Source organism: Aulostomus chinensis, chromosome 18, assembly GCF_037954235.1.
Source record: "Aulostomus chinensis isolate RoL2024-O1b breed Wild chromosome 18, RoL_Achi_v1.0, whole genome shotgun sequence".
In the NCBI taxonomy this organism is placed as follows: domain Eukaryota; kingdom Metazoa; phylum Chordata; class Actinopteri; order Syngnathiformes; family Aulostomidae; genus Aulostomus; species Aulostomus chinensis.
In genome coordinates, this window is record NC_141337.1 from 9,240,854 (window position 1) to 9,257,607 (window position 16,754).

Consider the following 16,754-nt stretch of genomic DNA (forward strand, 5'->3'; position numbering starts at 1 on the left):
TACTCTACAAAAACTTCAATATCAACTGAAGCGCCTTAATTAAACACAAGAAAATAACAATTTTTTTTTAAGGCCAACACTGTAAGTAACCCTCGTGGGATTGTTTGTATTGGAGGAATTTGTCATGAGATTGATTTTGTGTTATATAACTCTAAACAATAACCGTGAAACGATTACGCAATTCTTGCATTTTTCTTATTGTAATCACTTTCACAATCGCAGTTCTTTTTTTTCTTCATAGTTATTAAATATTGTAATGGCTGCCTGTATAATGGTAGCCAGGAGACGTGCAGATGAGTAGAATTCTTTAAATTGAGATGTGAAGGAGACAAAAGGACTCTTTTAGTTGAGAGGTACCAGAATGAGTCATATTTAACCTGGAAATGTTAGCATTTCTCTCATGCTAGCATCAGTTTTGATGTTTTTGTATTTTTTTATTGCCCAAAATAAGGCCAGTTATTCACACTAGCTTAATATAGGTTTTGAGTTGAAGCGTTCTTTGTCTCCAATTTGAAATAAATAACATTAAATGCACTTTTGGGTTCTAGATAAAGCTGATAAAGTCATAAACTTTCTGCCCGTCACTCAAAACACAAATCGTCATCTCTTTCGGGTTTCATTCGCAGTTCAAAAGTGCATGTGTCACATACACAGACCCAACACGCAAAGAGACACCCGCAGCCTCCTTATCGCCATCTCTAATGAAATCCGGTTATCTGGAAACACGGTTAACTTATTTGCATAGATCTAGCTAGCAGCACACATTGCAATAAAAGAACTCTCAAGCAGCTTTGCACCATTACAGTTTTTAGGTGCTGACTTGCAGAGAAGGCAAGATAAACACTCCCAATATCATTTCAGATATCGTTTTATTATACAAACGCTGTGGTTGGCATCCAGAAAGGGTGTGTTCCTTCACTACCATCAAACCATAATGTTTATCAACTATTAGTTGTGTGAAATTCTACAATACACTTGAAACAATCTTTATCATGAATATGGCTTTAAAGATGTAAGATCTCTCCGTTCATTTTGTCTGAAATACTAACTTTAATCATCCGCTGCCAGATTGGTTTGACCTCCCATCATAAAGAAAAACCAAACACATCTCATTAACAATTAAATAAGAAGCACCCTCAAAACCCGGTTTCTTGAGGTGTTTTTTGTACGCTCAGACTTGCATTTCAGACTCTTCCTGTGGCGAACGAGTAATGAGTCAGTCGCTCAATCCATTGTTTGACCGTTCAAATCCCAGGGGCAGCATTGTCGACTGCTTCAAATCTTCATTTGTTCTGAATCTGAGCTCAAATTCATGATGCACATTGTCTGCAAAATCTGCTTGGACCCCATTCAATACTGCTTTGCAGCTTTAGTATATCATTGTTCCTATTTTGGGAATCCAGTCCGGTTTCACTGGTTTGGCATCAGATGCAAGCACACTTAACAATAGGCACTGCTAGTAATGAAAATATTGACTTGGTGTTTTTTCGGTTGATGGGAAGAGTGACTCTCAAGCCACTTACACTATGACTCCTGACAGGATACACGCGCACACACACACACACACTCTCACACTCACACTCACACTCACACTCACACGCAATATCATCTTATCCAAATCTCAGGTCTCATTAAAACCAAGATAGACAGTTAGATAGAGGAAACAGAAAAGCTTGAATTCTGAGGTTTGACTGGAGATGAGAGGAATATGATTTTCAGGATGAGCTGCTGGGGTTGTTTCAGGTCGGGGCTGGTGGCACCTTGCCATATTATTCTGCCACAGTGTGGATTCAGGCTAGAAGTAGATTATAAAGTGTTCTCCTGCAGTATTGATGGCTTGTGTAGGTACTGCTGCTGCGGCAGTGTTGTGAATGTCTCTCTGTCCCCTGGCTGTTCCTGACTGGCTGACTAGGGACTGGCTAATTGGAGGAAACCCTGGAGGAGCACAGAGGGAGGAAGGAGAGGAGAGGTGGAGGAGAAGGAGAGGAAATGATGATGGTGGGAGATGTCAGGCATCACGCATTGGCTGCTTTTAAATTGACTCCACTCTGGAGTGTAAAGCAACGTGTTGCAGCTCTGACAAAAAAAAAAAAAAAAAAATCAGCTCAGTTTCTCTGAGACATTCTGCTCGATACTTTTATCTTTTGTATGTAGCATATCATCTCATCATGCTTATACAAGATAGTTTTTAGTAACAAAATTCCTCCGTGTGTAATTCTTCAACAATATCTCTCTTACAACTTCGGATGGAGGAGAATATTGCCATGTATTGTGATAGACCAGATTCCTCTCCCCAAATATCAATCTTTTTTCATTAAAATACCTGTTATAAAGAGACTCTCCCGTCTCAATTTTTGTCTTAAAATTATTAGTCATACTTTTGTGTGTGTGTGTGTGTGTGTGTGTGTGTGTGTGTGTGTGTGTGTGTGTGTGTGTGTGTGTGTGTGTGTGTGTGTGTGTGTGAAGGCTAAGCTAAAACCTGTTTATATTGTTTAAAATGACACCACAATTTAGAGCAGGGGTGTCAAACTGATCCAGTAAAGGGCCGGTGTGGCTGCAGGTTTTCAATCCAACCAAGCAAAAGCAACACCTGATCCAACAAATGAGCTGTGTGGACGCAGCTTGATTGATTTAAGTTGAATCAGGTGTTGCTTTTGGTCGGTTGGAAAGAAAACCTGCAGCCACACCGGCCCTTTACTGGATCAGTTTGACACCTGTGATTTAGAGAATGAACACACAATTCCGGCCTTTTTAAAGAGGTTTTCTTCTCCCGTCACACAGATGTTGGGTTTTATCAGAGATGAACTGTCATTAAATATATTGATGACTTCAAAATCATGAAGCTATGGTTATCACGGGCGATACGGCGTACGTGATTTCCATCCCTACCTACAGCAGCTCCCGTTGTTCTGGTGTATTAAATCTAGATGCTGATGAATCATAGAAAGCTTCATCTATTATGTTCATTTGTCAAGTTTACACAGTTCTCTTCTCAAGAAGCCATAATTAAATCCTTTGTGTCCGTCATCTAATACTCTGGAGTAGCTGCACGCGAACTTAATTTTACTGCCACTTTGATTTTTAGTTCACAAGCACCTCTCTACCTCCTCCATCCCCATAATCCTCCCACCTGGACTATACCTCCTAGGATGTTTGGGGGTACGAGTGCCCATCCTGCCATTATTAATACTCAAGGGTGTGTAAAGACTCTGACGATTGATATTTACACTTTACAAGACTGATGGTGTGCATTCATGAGAAGCTTTTATGTCGACAAATAAGAAGAGCCAAAGAAAGGTGTTGGAGAGGAGGAAGAGAGCAAATCTTTCCTTTCTGCCCTTGACCTCCTCTCTCTCTCACTCTGCTAATAAGTAAACTGCACATCACTGTCTTTTTTTTCTCCTGCTCTCTTTCAGACCATTATGGAGCAGTTCAACCCCTGCTTACGGAACTTTGTTGCCATGGGGAAGAACTATGAGAAAGCCCTCGCCAGTAAGTCCTCTTTTTTTTCATTTATTTTATTCTTGCTCCCTGCTTGCCTGTAGGCTCGCAGCCAAGGCAGCATTCTCTCTCTCTCTCTGTCTGTCTTTCTCTCTCTCTCTCTCTCTCTCTTTCTCTCTCTCTCTCCCTCCATGTCTATCAATCTACCTATGTTCCCCTGTTGTCTTACTAAAAAAGGACAATATTTATACTCCTGCCAAATGGGCAGGCCTTGTCCTGTGGTGCACGGCCTCTGGCACAGCTTGTGTATTGTAGTGGGAGTATACTCAGAGAAACACAACGGGCCTCTCATCTGATGTTCAAGTGATGATGGTTCAGTGTGAGTAGACAAATTAACAAGTGAATATGTGTAGATGTATGTTTGTCTCCGCTTGATCCTTCTTTTGCACTTTCTACCCCCCCCCCCCAAAAAGCTGAACCTGTTCAGACCAACTATCATCCATTCATTTTCTATACCACTTATCCGTTAAGGGTCGTGCGGGAGGACTGGAGCCTATCCCAGCTGACATTGGGCGAGAGGCAGGGTTCACCTTGGACAGGTCACCAGTCCATCAGGTGCAATTAGGGGTTCAGTATGTTGCTCAAGGATACTTCGACATGGTCACCGGGGGAAGGGAGGATCGAACCAGCAACCCATGCTGCCCCTCCCCTTCAGACCAACTAATCCAGCAATTAATGGGGCTTCCTCTCTCTCCTCTCCCTCTCCCAGAGCTGCTGCCTCTTTCCCCTGACACACACGATAACTAATCCCAGACTTGGTGTAGGTAGGAGACAGACTGGTATAGAGTCACTGAGCCATTAAAGACCCACTTTGCAGGATTGGCTCAACCCGAGGGACTAAGAGGCTCTGATTTGCGGTGCATGGGAGCGCACACTTCCACCCATATGGTGCAATTAGTGAAATTATTTATCACCAGAAAAGAGCGTCATTGGTTGATGATATTAGTGCATTCCAGATTTTCTAACACAACAGAGAGTTTTTCAATCTCGGTAAAAGCAACAGATGCATTCAGCTGCTTGGAACTGGTTATGCAGATCACCTGACAGCATGATGAGGGCGACAGGAAATGATTGTCATGCTGATTGTGTGTTTCTTCATCTTCTTCAAAGTGAATGCTGATGGATCAGTTAGCTCTGAGTTGAGCCCCTCCCGGACTGATTGTGTGTCTGCTTTACAATCCAAAAATCCTCTAATCCTCTCCATCTGTCTCTGTGTGAGCCCCTCACCACACATTTCATTTGACAGAAATGAAGTATCCATATAGATCCAGCTTATCTACTCCTCAAACCCTTCAACTCTCACATGCAACAACAGCAGCACTGGCGAGAAGGAAGCGTTGCTCCCATCATTTAGACTCGCTACACGTGTGCATGTGCAGTTTCTGCATCAAGGCGTGCAGCAGGACTGTTGAGCATGATTTGTTTCTGTTGCTCTTGAGTTCTAGTGGAGGAAGGAGGAAACTAGCTCTGTTGCTACCCTTGACTCAGCTGTAATTAGGATTAGCATTTCGCTTTGGAGTAGAGCTCTTTCTCAATCACAGGGCTACATTTGCCTGCTAGAATTAGCCTTCTCCTGCCAGGGTATTGTTGTATCTCACCTGGCAGCTGTCTGCAGGCCCAAGGTCCATCTGTCACCTGGATCGCCACGTCCAAAAGCAGCAGCCATGTTTTTCTTGTTTTTTTAGGGGGGTGGGGGTGGGGGGTGTGCAAAGGATCGTCTGACTGGCAGGATGTATGGCAGTCAGGCCGCCTGTGTCACCACAGCGCATGCAATAAAAGAGGCTGAGTCGGATATCGACTTTGACAAGCATGAGTACACTTGATCTTTATTTAGTCTGTGTGGGAGAAGAGGAGATATGGTTGCTGATTTGGATTAATGTCATTTTTTGTGGATGGAGAGCAAAGGTCAAGTATTTTGTGTTTACCAAAGTTGTGCACAAATTTGCAAATAGTGTGTCTGCACATTTTGCACATGAGACCATTGACCTGAGTGGGTCAACAGATTATATTGCACAGTTTGGTAACCACAGTGCATTCTAATCTCATTGAGATCATTGATGTCACAAGGAAAGTTTTAATTATATTTTTGCCCCTCCACTGAAATGTTTCAGTGCAGTTTAGTCACATTACTGTTTGATAAAAAAGTACATTAAGATGTAAATGTGTTCCATCAATCATGAGTCACCCCGAATCACTGTGTCACCCTACTTTCAAGGGTGACATGACACATCTTGACAAAATAAAGTGAAAAGGCAGACCTCATCGGCTCCCTAGTGACGTTTTTACAAAACCATCAGCTGAATACTAGCAGAAATACCTTGTTCAGTTTAACTTGCGAACCTGAATTGAATCCTGCAAATGGATTCTGACTTTTAGACTTTTTCTTTTTTAACTTTTTTTTTTTATCACAGTTTCATGAGCAACAAAACTGGTCGGTGAAGTTAAGGCAACAGAACTGGTTGGTTGAGTTTAGGAAACCTTCACGGTTTGAGTTCTAATAGAACCTTGGAACAACTTAACATTAACCATTTATTGTATACGTTTCCTGCCTGACTTTCTGTGAGAAAAACTTTCCAGCTTAAAGCCTCTGAGACAAACTTCTCCGTTATGCTTGTACGCTGTGTTCCATGTGAACCAGCAGGCTTCTTAGATAAAAAGATATTTTTATCAGATATCCAGCCAAACTTTCCAAGTTCTTGCTAGGACATTGTCACTATTGACTCATCCATAGATGTGTCTCAATGCCTTCCGATATTGAAAATAAAATTGGAAACGAAATGATGTGTGTAGTTAAAGTCTGATTGGGTTCAGGCATAAAAAAAATACACGCGTAGTTTGAAGGAAAGGTCATGGTTTTTGTTCGAATGAGCACTTTTGTTGTGGAATGCGTGACTCACATTAATGGTTGGCCATTGATGGTGCTTCAACACATTTATGAAAGAAAAAAAAGGTGTTTAACAGAGAAAAAAATCACTTTGTTGCCGAACCTCAAACCAAAAAACTCAAACACCAGACATTTTAAGTCAGATCTCCTTATTCCCTGTGGCTCTCCATACCAGACATCAAAACATGGCGTATCCAGCTGGTTTCTGGCAGTACCGATGAGTGAGGATCATCTATTACAGAAAAACAAAAACCTTCTGTTTAATTACAATAAACAGAATTTCCTACCAATATAAAAGAGAAAAGTTTTTAGGCTTTCTGCAGCTTTGCCCAGCAAGTACAAATTATCTGTCAGGAAATAATTTCCCCTTTGCAATCAAGGATTCAGAATGCCAACACGGTGATGCTGAGTGATTACTTAGCAACAGCGGTGCTGCGTGATTTTCCGATGATGGGAAACTGTAATTCCCTCTTTCAGAATGTGGAAGTAGAGCGCAGATGTTTCAGCATGGTTCTACACAAAACCCCTCAAAACATTCGTCTCACTAACATCTTGCTTTGGTCTTTACAGATGTGACATTTGCTGCCAAAGGCTACTTTGATGCTCTGGTCAGAATGGGTGAATTGGCCAGTGAGAGTCAAGGATCCAAAGATTTGGGTAAGAAACGGATTAATGGCTGATGTTCTTGAAAGACATCTGTTTATTTGTTTATGGCCTTTTCTTCTTTTATGTGTCTCGGTGTGTGTCTCTGTCACACTGACATTTAACAGCAGCTTTATACGCTCAAACATACACGTCTGACATCAACACTCTATGTAAAACTGCCACATGAACATATACATAGTGGGCTGATACAAGGGCTATTTTGTTTTTAACCTCAAACTTTGCTCGTTGGCTACATTTACATGGACCTATTCCAGATAATATTTCCATTTAAGCATTGACATGAGTTTCTTATATTTCACTCAGAATTCTGTTCACTGGCTCTATAAAAAAAGACGTCTCCAACATTACATCCCTGTTCTCTATGTCGGCTTCTTTGCCAAATTACCCCAGAAACTTTCTGTCATGCTGCTACTGTGATTTATTTTGAGTGTTTTCATGTTAATTGAACAAAACACTGTGTATCGTGTTGGGTTTGTCAGGCTTTAAAGAAGTTTAAGTGCCGCATGTGTTGCCAAAAAAAGAAAAATGCTGTGAAAACGTTAGGGTTTTATCATGCAATCAGAATATTTCCATGACACCTCAAAGTTGGTCGCTTTGTAGATCGTCTCTGGGAGGGGGAAAAAATGTTTCCAGCTTCCTTTGGTCAAGAAAAATGTTGTGAGGGAAAGATGGCATCCCCCGATCAGCAAGATTGGACTCATCATTCATCATCATCATCATCATCATCATCATCCTCATTTACTTTTCATCGATGGACAATGAAGATGATGATTTCACCGGAGATTAGATTTTAATCTCTTTTTTTCACACGTCTTGTTGCTCCTCGGTAATTCCCATTGAATTCTGTGGACTGATTCTGGTATCAGTCTCCAATGTACCACAAGTGTTGCACTGCATGTGCAGTGTGTATTTCATGTCAGTTAGGGGCGTGTGTGTGCGTGTGTCTTTACAGAGAGGTCAGTGAGAGAGGCGACACCTGCTCCTCTTCTGCTCGGTAGTTTCCAAGGTGATCGGCGTGTCTGTATTTGCTGTCGCCAGCCTCTGGGAAATCAGCTCCTGTTTAAAGAGATTCCCTTTGCATTGATTGTGCTTTGGACTGCTTGATCTCGGTAGAAGTAGCTGTTGATTTGACGGGGCCTTTGTTGCTGAGATCCAGTTTGGGTTTCCACCAGCCCAGCCATCAGGGACTGACATGAAAGTGCTCTCAGGATGTTTTATTCAGCAAGCGGCCATCCTTCTCTCTCCCTTTCTCTCTCTTCCATCTTTCTGTCTCGTCCCTCTGTGAGCTTTTTCTATTGATTCCAGAGTTTACAGATGTACCTCCATGTTGAACCTTACAGTAGCGGGCTCCTCTAAACCAGACACCCTCAGCTGAACTTGTCATGAAAGGAGAGCAGGATGTGTGTGATCTGACAGCTGATCGTAATTCCTCATGCACCACACGATGCTGAGCTTCGTCGCTAAGAAATGCCTGCTTTCATGTAGTTGGTGTTGTTGCAAATATACACAAGGGAAATAAAAAAGACAATTTTGGAAGTTATATGCATGTACAAAGTTAACGGTTGGTATTATGGCCCAAGTCTTCCATTTACTGCGAACATTATTTTATATCATAATAACAGTATACTCATTTCCTCGTTTTATTTTTTCCCTCCTCTCGGGTGGGTGGAGACACCTCCTCCTCCTCCTCCTCCTTTTTATTTACAATTTCAATTTCACCCTCAGCGTATGACCGCATCACTTTACTTTGTGATCGCAGAAGTTGATAGAAATACTGCAAAAAAAGCAGTATTTATTATTTGGTACAGCACTGCACAAAAGTTGCGAATGCTTTATCAAGTACAAGGTTTTAAAAACAAACACTGCACAAAATGTTCTTTTTCCTTATTTAATTTTGTAGGTTTGATTTAAGAAATAGGTTTTTCAAAATGATTGTGACTTTTTCACCAAATTGTGCGGCAGAAGTAGAAAGTGTATTATCAAATGGATGGACATAGGTCTACTGTCCCTGGGTACCAAATCGCCATCCTATCTGCTGTATACTACAGACCCTGGTGTGGGGGTAGAAATATATTAATTTACTCATTTCTTTTGTTGCAAGTATACATGAAGGCACAGAGTTCCGATTCCAAAGCAGCGCCTGGAGGAAGATCTGTTAAAGAAGCTGGATATTCAAAATGACTCATTCTTCTGTGTTAAAAGACTCGTCTTCCCAGGTTTTTTTTTTTTTTTCTTGTTGCCCTATTTTTTTAATTTTTTTTCAATCAAAACTACCCCACAAAGAGGGAAAACGCTCATTGCATTTGTTAAGTTCAAAAAGAAAAGTTGTAATGTCGTTTAAGATATCAGCTGCTTTTGTTCACTGCCTGGCTCCCTCACATAGCGCTGTTGAACCCCGCGGGGAGGGGGTTTGTGGTTTTCCGGCCACCTGGTCCCTGCCCCCAGGTCAACACCAGTGCCCGGGCCTCTCGTCCAGCGATGTGTAGAGGTGAGACCAAGAGTTTCCTGTCTGACGGTTTGGAGAGAGGAAAAAAACTATCGTCAGATCAGGTGGAAATGGGACTGTTGGCTTTGAGAACACGTAAGGAAGCAGACGTTTGCACCAGAAAGTCCCCTTCAGTCGCATTGTGTTGGACGACAACAACAGCAGCAGATTGCTGTTGTAGCTTTAATTGTTCAACTGAGATGGGTAAAACTTTAAAAAGAAGACCAACCAGACAGAAGGGATTAGAACAATTAAAGACAGAAATACTGATTAGTTCTGACGTTACCGGCTCTTTTATTGATACTTTTTAATGGTTTAAAGTTATCAGAAATCAAACTGCAGCCTCTTTTCCTCCTCCACATCAACACACCCTCCATCTCATCTCTGTCGGCATCATTTTCACCCCACAATGCCCTGTGTTTTGGCTCACTTCCTTTATTAGCTCACCAGAAATGAAACAAACTGTTACTCACTTGCAAATGGACGGAGTCCAGATTTATCATGAGTAGCACGGTCCATTTGTTTGTAATGATAATGGTCCAGAAGAGTTTTTACATCTATATTTTTGATCAAATTTAACCAACAAGTTGGACCAAACAACTAAATATATGTACTTCACCCCAGTTGCAGGCTTCTCTTGCTTTTCCTTCATTTAGTCATGATTTGCTTTGTTCAGATTTTACATTTCTGACACATTTGACATGAGTATAAGCAGGAGCTTCACAGTATTGCTCCCCTTTGATGATGATGTTACTGCCATGATTAATCTCAATCCTAATCAATTCCACGGCACTGTTTGAAGACGCTTATTGAGCTTTGTCTTGCTCTTTTCTTGTTTCTTTTGTCTGATTGTGTGCATTCTCGCGTATACGTGTGTGTGTGTGTGTGTGTGTGTGTGTGTGTGTGTCTCAGACTTGTTGTTCTTTAAAGCCTTTAATTCCGTAGATGTTCAGTAAGAGATGGGCGGCAAATGGTCCCACCTACACAGTGAAGAGTCTCAGCTGCTCTCCATCTCTTTTCTTCTCCTCTTCCTCCCTCCCTCACGGTTTTCCTCCCATCTTTCACACACGGATAAACATTATGATTAATGCAAGGAGGGAAATTACCCTGTGAAATAATGCCCTCTGATACTGTTTTAATAACAAACAAATCAATATCCACAGAACTGCCTTCAGACTTAATTCATTTAGAACACAGTGTGCGTACAAGTGTCCGTGGCTTTTATACGGTTGTGTACGTTCCTCCTCTGTGTTTATACGTTGTAAGTGCTCTTTTCATCCACTTGTGTGTATCTCCACCAGAGTCTCTCTCTCCAGCCCCACTACTCCCACGCACTCCCTCCCACATATCCTCCTCTGGTTGGGCTAATCATCGCCTGTCACTTTGCCTCCCACTCACACACACACACACACACACACACACACACACACACACACACACACACACACACACACACACACACACACAAGCACTAATGCACACACCTGCTCTCCCTCCTTCATTTCCCCCTTTCTATCCCTTCTCTCCCTCTGTTTCTGCTGCAACCCTCCTCTTGTTTTATCTCTATCTTCATGTGAACGCTCAGTGACATTTCCAAGATTTCAAGGAAGGAAAACACATGAGATGTAGTGTGTGTGTGTGTGTGTGTGTGTGTGTGTGTGTGTGTGTGTGTTTTGCTGGAGATATTTACAACATATTTACAATCCTAACTGGCCAGCTCTGTCCCATTGTGTTTATATCCCTCAGAACTAAGAGCCTTTTTGTTTATTAGCAGAGCTGTTGCCAAATAGACAATTTAAAGGTTTCAGTTCATCCAGGAATTCCTAGTATTTAATTTTCCACCAGTCCTGTTGCACCTTTATCTGACTGAGTCCAGCCAATCCCCCAGCTTTATCTCTGAATATGAAAATTAAAACTATAGTGTGTGACATTTGTGTCTCTCCTCTGGAAATAAGAGTAATCAAAACAACACTGAAGGAAGTAATCGTGTTTTCTCAGGTGAGGTTCATGTCATGTCAGGCAAGCGCAAGGTTTTTTTTAAGCTGAAGGATAGTTTTTTGTTTTTGTTTTTTTTTTTTATTTAAAGAGTGGCAGAAGAGTCGCTAGGGTTGGGACAATACACTGATCTTCATTGATCGAATGGTCAACCATCTCGTTGCATTGACGTCAAAACATCGATGTACAACATAAAGCCATCTTTAAGATACACAGTTTTGAAATTCCCGGGGCGTGTCTCCTTGTAAATACAATTTTCTAGTAATATTTTAGTTTTTTTTTCTTCAATGAGTTAACGTAAATTTAACAGATTGCATTATATGGGCGCATGATATCATCTCATATTGATCGCAGGTACCTGGTTTTGTTAGCTAGTTGGCTAACACTGCGCATTCAGAAATATTTACAAAAACCAGAACATTTCCAAAGTTAGAAGGCACAAGCCAATTATGTAGGTGAAGTAAATGGGACCCCTACATATGTTACTCCAAATACAAACCTGTCAAAGAGCAGTCAGGCAACATTCCTGTGTACTCTGTACCCTCTGTTCTTTTAGCGTTCTATAGCAAGGAAGAGCTAAACCTGTTTTGTTTGGCCTCGTTGTGGATGGTTTTCTTCCATGTGGAACATCCCATCCAGAAACTTTGATGTTGCCTTGAATTCCAAAACTCCGTACAATCTGAAATGCAGATCGTGGCAGTGATCAATCCAAACAATAGAGATTTGAACACATTGGCTGTTGTTTATTATTTTCCTGCTTTAATCCAAAGTGCTGATGTGCTATAACAGCAATGAGGTGCCTGTTTGCGACTCAGGCTGGTCGCTGAGTGTCCTCAGGTTAAGACTTGAGAGCTGCGCTGTGCTTGGCTGGGTGTGTTCCACCACGCTGTCCTACATGGGTAATGTTTCACCGTTGGAAGGAAGAAGATTAGCGCGAGCACAAACTGAGAACCAACCTAATTCTTGCGCATGTATTGAACACAAGCATGTTGAATTCATTCCTGCAACCTGGTTAACACGGAATAATGAAATAAACTCCCTCTTGGCCACTTAGGCAAGTATGTGCTTACAGTTCCACCTCCCCCTGCTAGAAGAAATCAAATATCTTTCTCTCCTCTTATCAACTTCTGTAACCTTGCTAATTGCCAGATTTTAATAACACACATGTATGATTCAGCACCAAGGCTTGTCTTTGGGGAAATTACATGTAATAGAAAAGAGGCCATATTAAACTGTAGGCAACAGCTGGATTTCTCAGCCCTGGTAGGGAAAACAGGCAGCAAAATTATGGCGTTTTTAATTTTTCCCTTAATGAATCTAGGACATGAGCATTAATTATCTGCAGGTAAATGGATGTTGTCATCTCAAAGGCCTAGTAGCATGTCTGTGTGTGAGGAGCCGAAGTGAGCAGTGTTCTTTGAAACTGAATTTGAATGAACACCCGTCAAGTAGACGTACTGTATAAACACAGCTCCCGCTCTCTCGGTCCGGCCTACCTCTCGCCTCCTCGAGCACCTGTCCCTGTTTAAATGAGAGCAGAGGAGCGCTTTTCTTAGCTCGGTGCCACCATCCCAGGGGTCCCTGCCTTTTCCTGCTCTATTTCTGAGACACACATTGCATGATGGGAAGGCAGTGGCCCCCACACTCTCCGTTTACGCACACTCACTTTGCCCTTCATTTGTTCGTAGCAGTGACGTGTTGAAGGTGAGCTCAGTGAAAGCTGGAGACGGACATGGCAGCCTCCTCCCTACCCGTTTGGCCTCTAGAAAGGAAGACGTGGGCACACCTGTGCAGACATGTCAGCATAATTGATGTACTTGTATTGTGCACTGGTGAAGCTGGCATGCAGCGACATGCAAAGCACCAAAGTCAGTGTCAGGCTAATCTAGAAGTGTCATCAAACCAGTGAGCTGGCATCGCGCATTATTTGGCATTCTGATGTATGTAAATATGCCTTTTGCAGGTGTGCAAGTTGTAGATCTTCTGTGCGATGACTATAAAGGAGACACCAAAGACGTTGGAAGTCATTTTTATGGAAACCGAGTTGATTATCGGGCTGTCATTATTTTTTGATCATGCATTATGCGTATCTCTGTCATACCTTGGTGTGTGGGTGCGTGTGTGCGTGCGTGCGTGTTCCTCACATTGTGGGTACATAAATTAGGGTTGCATGATATTCAATGCACTGATATTTTACAAGTGAAGGTAAATGATGTTATCTGTATAATAACAAGCTTATATGACATTCTCATTGTGTATATACTTAAAAAAACACATTAACATTGTGAATTTGAAAATGTGAAGCTCCGCCTCATTTCCACAGCATTTGGAAAAGTTCATGAATTGTATTTATTGTTGTTTCCTCTTCGATGGGGTGAGGGTTTTGGTTAGAATTGGGTTTAGGTGAGGGTTAAATATTCAGTTGTGTAGGACAAAGGACTGCTAAATACACTTTGTGTGAATGTGTGTGTGTGTGTGTGTGTCTGTCTGTCTGTCTAAACACCCAACCTGAACAGGTGTGTAATTGTGTGTGTGTGTGTGTGTGTGTGTGTGTGTGTGTGTGTGTTGCAGTATTGATGCCTTTTCCAGTCCTGCAGCTTCAGCAACTCTCCACGTACTTTGACATTTTATAATTATAAAATGTCAGAAAGCAAATTCTGGTGTGAGCCTTCAATCCTTAATCTTGCGTACAATGTTACAATACTACAGACTTAATCTCTGAGTTTTCCCAGTTTAGACAGGAGGTGTGATATTTGGAGAGGACTCATTAATATATTTTTTCTAAAACACCATTTCCTAAAGTAAAAGAAGTTCTAAATGCAGCAGTCAAAAGGCTGGACTAGTTTGAGGCCTCCATCCTGGTAAATATTTCATTTGATATGTGTCCTGATTTGTTGAGGGTAAGGACTCTGCTAGGAGACAAATTTGGAATGCTGTTTGAAAAATTTCTCCTTGGCAACAGTGCACTTTTGAACCTAAAGACATCACATTTACTCACACTAGTGAAGAATTTGATGTTATCCTTGCTTGCGGCAGAGTCCGACTTAGAAGCTATTTCTGGAAGGACAAAAAACCCAAACATTACAGATATTATTTGAATATTAAGTGTATCGATGTTGTCGGTATCCATTAACATAAAATGGTCTGATGGCGTTGGATAGTCATTTGTGTATAACAGTTCTAATTAAACAAACTGATCCAGATTTTAAAGTTGTTGCCTTCATACAAGTTCAAAGAGCTCAGCTGTGCAGCTTTGGCATAAACAGCGTTATCATTTCGCCTTTAAACATGCGAGTTCACTCCAGTCTTCTGTAACATTAAACTATTGCTTATTATTATTATTACTGCATTCTCAGAGGGCTTCCCCCATCACTCCACCTTCTACCGCCCCTGCTTTTGCTCTTTCTTTGCCGAATTTGCTCCCAGAAAAAAAAAAAGTTTCCTTTTCATGTCAGGCTTTCATCCCTTTTCAGTACTTTTTTTTGTTTAGAAGACACGGGTGAAGCCAAAACACCCTGTAAAAGAATCCAACACCCACCATCCTTTATGTCAATCATAGTAATGGCTCTTTAAAAAAAATGAGGAAAAACAACAACGAAAACCTCACCTTGCCATTATTTTCTCCTTGTTTCTCTCTTCTCATTCCTCTTAAATCAATCAAACGCTTGTAATTCACCTTCCATACTGTCAGCAGCAAGGAAAGGAAGCACAGATGTTTTGAGAAAAGCTGCATTTTAACAGTAATTAGATTTTCTCTCAGGGGAAATACAGTTGTTTTAAGAGTTCAGGTCAACTTTTGCGAAAGGATTTTGTTTAGTAGAGGAGGAAGTTATCTGAATTTGCCTCAGAAACATGAAAGATTAACCAGGTTAATTTAGTTGTGGACCAGCCAGCAACTCTCTCGGATGCATGCAGCAGGTTATCATGCAGCACTGACAGTGCTGTGTGATACCATTAAATTATGCATGAACAAAGAACAATTTGGAGCTTTAGCCTAAGAAATAGTCAAAGTTTTGACCCACATCTTTCTTTTCTTTTGTTTGTTTGTTTTTTTGGCTGGATCATTGAGAAGCCAATACTAGACCACCACACTGACTTAGCAGCAAAACTAGTGCTGGAGTTCCACGCTGCTCTTTCGTTGTGAATCGATGCAGACTGTCCTGTGTGTTGGGTTCGGTTCAGATCTCCAGTCTAGAGTCCATTCAGATGTCACATTTCTGAAGATTTTCTGCCTCCAGTGACTTTTTTTTTTTAAATAAAACAATATGACACATATCAGTCATCGGAAAGTCTCATTGTTGTTCTCAAGCTTTCATGTCGCTCTTCTCGTCCAAACTCCGTTTAGAAAATCTGTGATTGTACTGAATCGCCCTCTGTGATTTTTCTCCAGCGAGCCCAGCAGTCCCACCTTCAGTTTCTCTCCGTCAACCAGTAAGAGAAATGATGTTCAGCAGCCAGTAGTTATGTGTCACAAAGTAATGATTCCAGCGATGATAGTACACTTCAACAACAAACAGCCTATTACTGGGACCGCTACAGAAAATTGCAGATAACATCTAGGAATTCACATTACAGACCACCCGTGTGACAAACCGCCCAAATTTTTCACTGTACACAGTCCAGCCATTAGTAAGGTTTTCACTTAATCTTGTTGTTTTTTTTATTAATCAAAAGCTAGAACATAATGTGTTCTATCCTAATTCTATTAAAAAAAAAAAAAAAAGGATGGACGGAAATGCTGTGCAGTGTCATCAAATCTTCACAAACGTAGCTTATATTTTCTCTTTCTTCATATCATTTTTGAATAAAAAAGCACTACCGTCATAGTTTTTCCAAGAAAATATGTTTCAAAGTTAATTTGATACTATATGCTGAAGGCAAGTGAAAGATGACTTGCCTCTACTATTTGTCCCACTTTTCTTTCTTTGTTATATTTCTCCTTTTTAAGCCTCAATTATGACCTAAATGCATGGCACCATTGCTGGACTAACTTTCATCAACTTAATAGGTTGAACAGCTGGGATGGCTGAGCTTCCAGTTTTAGCAACCCTTCATATTTCATATCCATAAATATATATAAATATATTTTACTTTTTTAGAGGCTATATGACTGAATAAAATAGAGAAAAGTGTTGGCTGTGAGTTGATCAAACTACAACATGTAAGAGCGTGGGAAAGACCAAAGGGCTGGATGAAGTTTAAGTAAATGCTGCTCTCACTTCC

At 41.2% G+C, this 16,754-nt stretch overlaps 1 protein-coding gene across 4 annotated transcripts in view; it reads left to right on the forward strand.

Annotated features, from left to right (window-relative positions):
- The window catches only part of LOC147245028 (BAR/IMD domain-containing adapter protein 2-like), a 60,267-nt gene that overhangs the window by 14,107 nt on the left and 29,406 nt on the right, over positions 1-16,754 (forward strand). For all 4 annotated transcript variants that reach the window (XM_086186123.1, XM_086186126.1, XM_086186122.1 and 1 more), the window contains exons 2-3: positions 3,417-3,492; positions 6,956-7,042. In XM_086186123.1, coding sequence (XP_086042249.1) covers positions 3,417-3,492; positions 6,956-7,042 — 163 coding nt within the window. The remainder of the gene's footprint in view (positions 1-3,416; positions 3,493-6,955; positions 7,043-16,754) is intronic.